The sequence below is a fragment of the Eretmochelys imbricata genome, chromosome 9 (assembly GCF_965152235.1).
Source record: "Eretmochelys imbricata isolate rEreImb1 chromosome 9, rEreImb1.hap1, whole genome shotgun sequence".
In the NCBI taxonomy this organism is placed as follows: domain Eukaryota; kingdom Metazoa; phylum Chordata; order Testudines; family Cheloniidae; genus Eretmochelys; species Eretmochelys imbricata.
This window is the reverse complement of record NC_135580.1, coordinates 95,791,497-95,793,818: the sequence shown is the minus strand read 5'-3', so window position 1 is coordinate 95,793,818 and position 2,322 is coordinate 95,791,497. Positions and strand designations below refer to the sequence as shown.

Sequence of the window (2,322 nt, the reverse complement as noted above, 5' to 3'; positions counted from 1 at the left end):
AGAAACTAAACCCAAGGGGCCCACTCTTCCCCCCCCAAAAAAACACAGCGCCTGGTTGAGGAGAGATCGGGACTGCCAGAGATGAGGGGCAGGGTTTAAAGCATTCGCTTCAAGCGTTCACCGGGCCGGGAAGCGGACTTCAGCGTTCACACGGCCCTGTTGAGTTCTGCGCGTCAAACCCCGGTCTAGACCTCACCGCGCTGTTTTCTAGCCCCGCCGTTTACATGTGTCCCAAGTAACATGCTGGAGGACGGCACTTACTCTGAGAGTTTGAGCAGGGCACCATGGGCTGCACCCCCCCACGTACAAATCGCCAGGAGACAAGGGAAGTGCCCGTTATAAAATTTATTGATCTCTCTTATTCGGGGTGGGGGAGAAGGAGCGTTTCACAGGCTAAAGTCTTTTAAGAAACCGGAGAGACAAACTAAAGCATTTCTGGCGTGGTAGGGTCAAAACGGCGTCACAGTGAAATTCACAAACCGAGTTACAGAAGTTTATAAGCTTGGGGGGGGGGGGGGGGGAGGACCACACACAACCCAAACACACAACTTACTATAAGTTAAAAAAAGACTTTGCGTTAGTGAGCCGCTCAGCTTTCCCCCTCCCTCTCCCCTCTTCTTCGAGGTCGTGGAAGCTACACGATTCGGATTAAACCTGGAGCAGGACACGGGGGAGAGGGACACTTATTTTGTTTAAAAAAAAAATGCGACAAACAAAAATGTAAACATCTGAGCTGGAAGAAAAGCCCGCCACGTTTCCATTCCACCGCTACACTCAAACTGAAATAGACCAGACCTTTAAAACGGCTTTTGCAAAAATTTTTTTTTTTAAAAAAGAATAGAAGAGAGAGAGAGAGCGCCAACCTATCAGAAACCAGGAAAGAAGTGGCTGCGGTTTTAAAACTTCCCAGGAGACATTTGTGCTCTGTTAGAGAAAACCAGTCCACACACCCTCCCCCTCCCCCCCCACACACCCCATTTCTTTTTGTACAAAAAAAAAACACACGCGACATCGAACCTTCCTTTTAAAAAGTCTTCCCGGGGAGGTGCATTGAGTCCCAGTCTGCTCAAGCGAGCAGCCAGCTGTCCCAGGAGCGGGGGGAGGTTGGGTTGACGGCAGAGCAGTCTCAGATGTGAGTCAGCGGTACAGTGCCATTGACCCCAGTCCCGGCACTCTGGTAGTGCTGGTGGACACTGTGCAACCGACTGCCCTGCAGGCTGGAAGGGTCTGTGGCATCCCCCCCGGGCGGGAGATACATGCTGATCATATCCCGCAGGTCCCCCAGGCAGGCCCGCTGGGAGTGGGAGGCGAGGGCCGGCGGCGGCGAGCTGGGCTCGGATTTCACCACCGAGCCCATGGAGCCCAGGCTCATGGCCGTGCCGGGCTGCTGGCCGTAGGCGGCGGGCGACATGCTGTAGGTGGAAGCCGCGCTCATGTAGGACTGCGCCGTGGACATCATGGGGCTGTACTGCAGGCCGCTCATGTCGTAGCGGTGCATCTGCGGCAGCTGGGGGCTGTTCATGGCCGGGTGCTGCCCGTAGCTGAGCTGCTCCGGCATCAGCGAGTACGCCCCGTTGCTCCAGCCGTTCATGTGGGCGTAGGTGTCCAGGCGCTGGCCCACCCCGACGGGGCTGCTGACGGCGCCGGCCCCGCCGGGGGCCAGCAGGTTGCCGGGCAGCGAGTACTTGTCCTTCTTCAGCAGGGTCTTGGTCTTCCGGCGGGGCCGGTATTTGTAATCCGGATACTCCTTCATGTGCACGGCCCGCAGCCGCTTGGCCTCGTCGATGAAGGGCCGCTTCTCGGCGTCGCTCAGCAGCTTCCAGTCGGCCCCGAGGCGCTTGCTGATCTCCGAGTTGTGCATCTTGGGGTTCTCCTGGGCCATCTTCCGCCGCTGGCCCCGCGACCACACCATGAAGGCGTTCATGGGCCGCTTCACCCGGTCCTGGTCCGCCCCGGCTCCGCCGCTCGCTCCCCCGCCGCCGCCCTTGCCCGCAGTCCCCGCCGGGCCCCCCGGGGCGGGCTGGGGGCTCTTGAGCTCGCCCTCCAGCATGCTGTACATGGCCGGGGCCGGCAGCAGGTGCGCCAGCGTGGCGGGCAGGTGAGGCCGGGGAACCGGGCGGCTGCGAGGTGCGGCTCCCCCCCTCCTCCTCCCTGGGCTGGCGGGCTGCTGCAAGCGGCCAAACTCGGGGCTCGCCGGGCGCTTCCCCCCCTCTGGCCGCCTCCTCGGTGCGCTCCCAGTGCTGGGGGGAGATGATTGACGGCCTATAAATGAGCAGCCGGCAGCCAATCAGCGCGCGGCTCCCGACAGGCCCTGACGGATGC

General features: G+C 60.5%; 1 protein-coding gene across 1 annotated transcript; it reads right to left on the bottom strand.

The window, feature by feature from the left end:
* Nucleotides 1–1,126: 1,126 nt before the first annotated feature.
* On the bottom strand, nt 1,127–2,059 carry SOX3 (SRY-box transcription factor 3). Its single transcript, XM_077826686.1, has one exon. It carries the CDS (start codon nt 2,057–2,059, stop codon nt 1,127–1,129), a length of 933 nt encoding a protein of 310 aa, XP_077682812.1.
* Nucleotides 2,060–2,322: the final 263 nt, after the last annotated feature.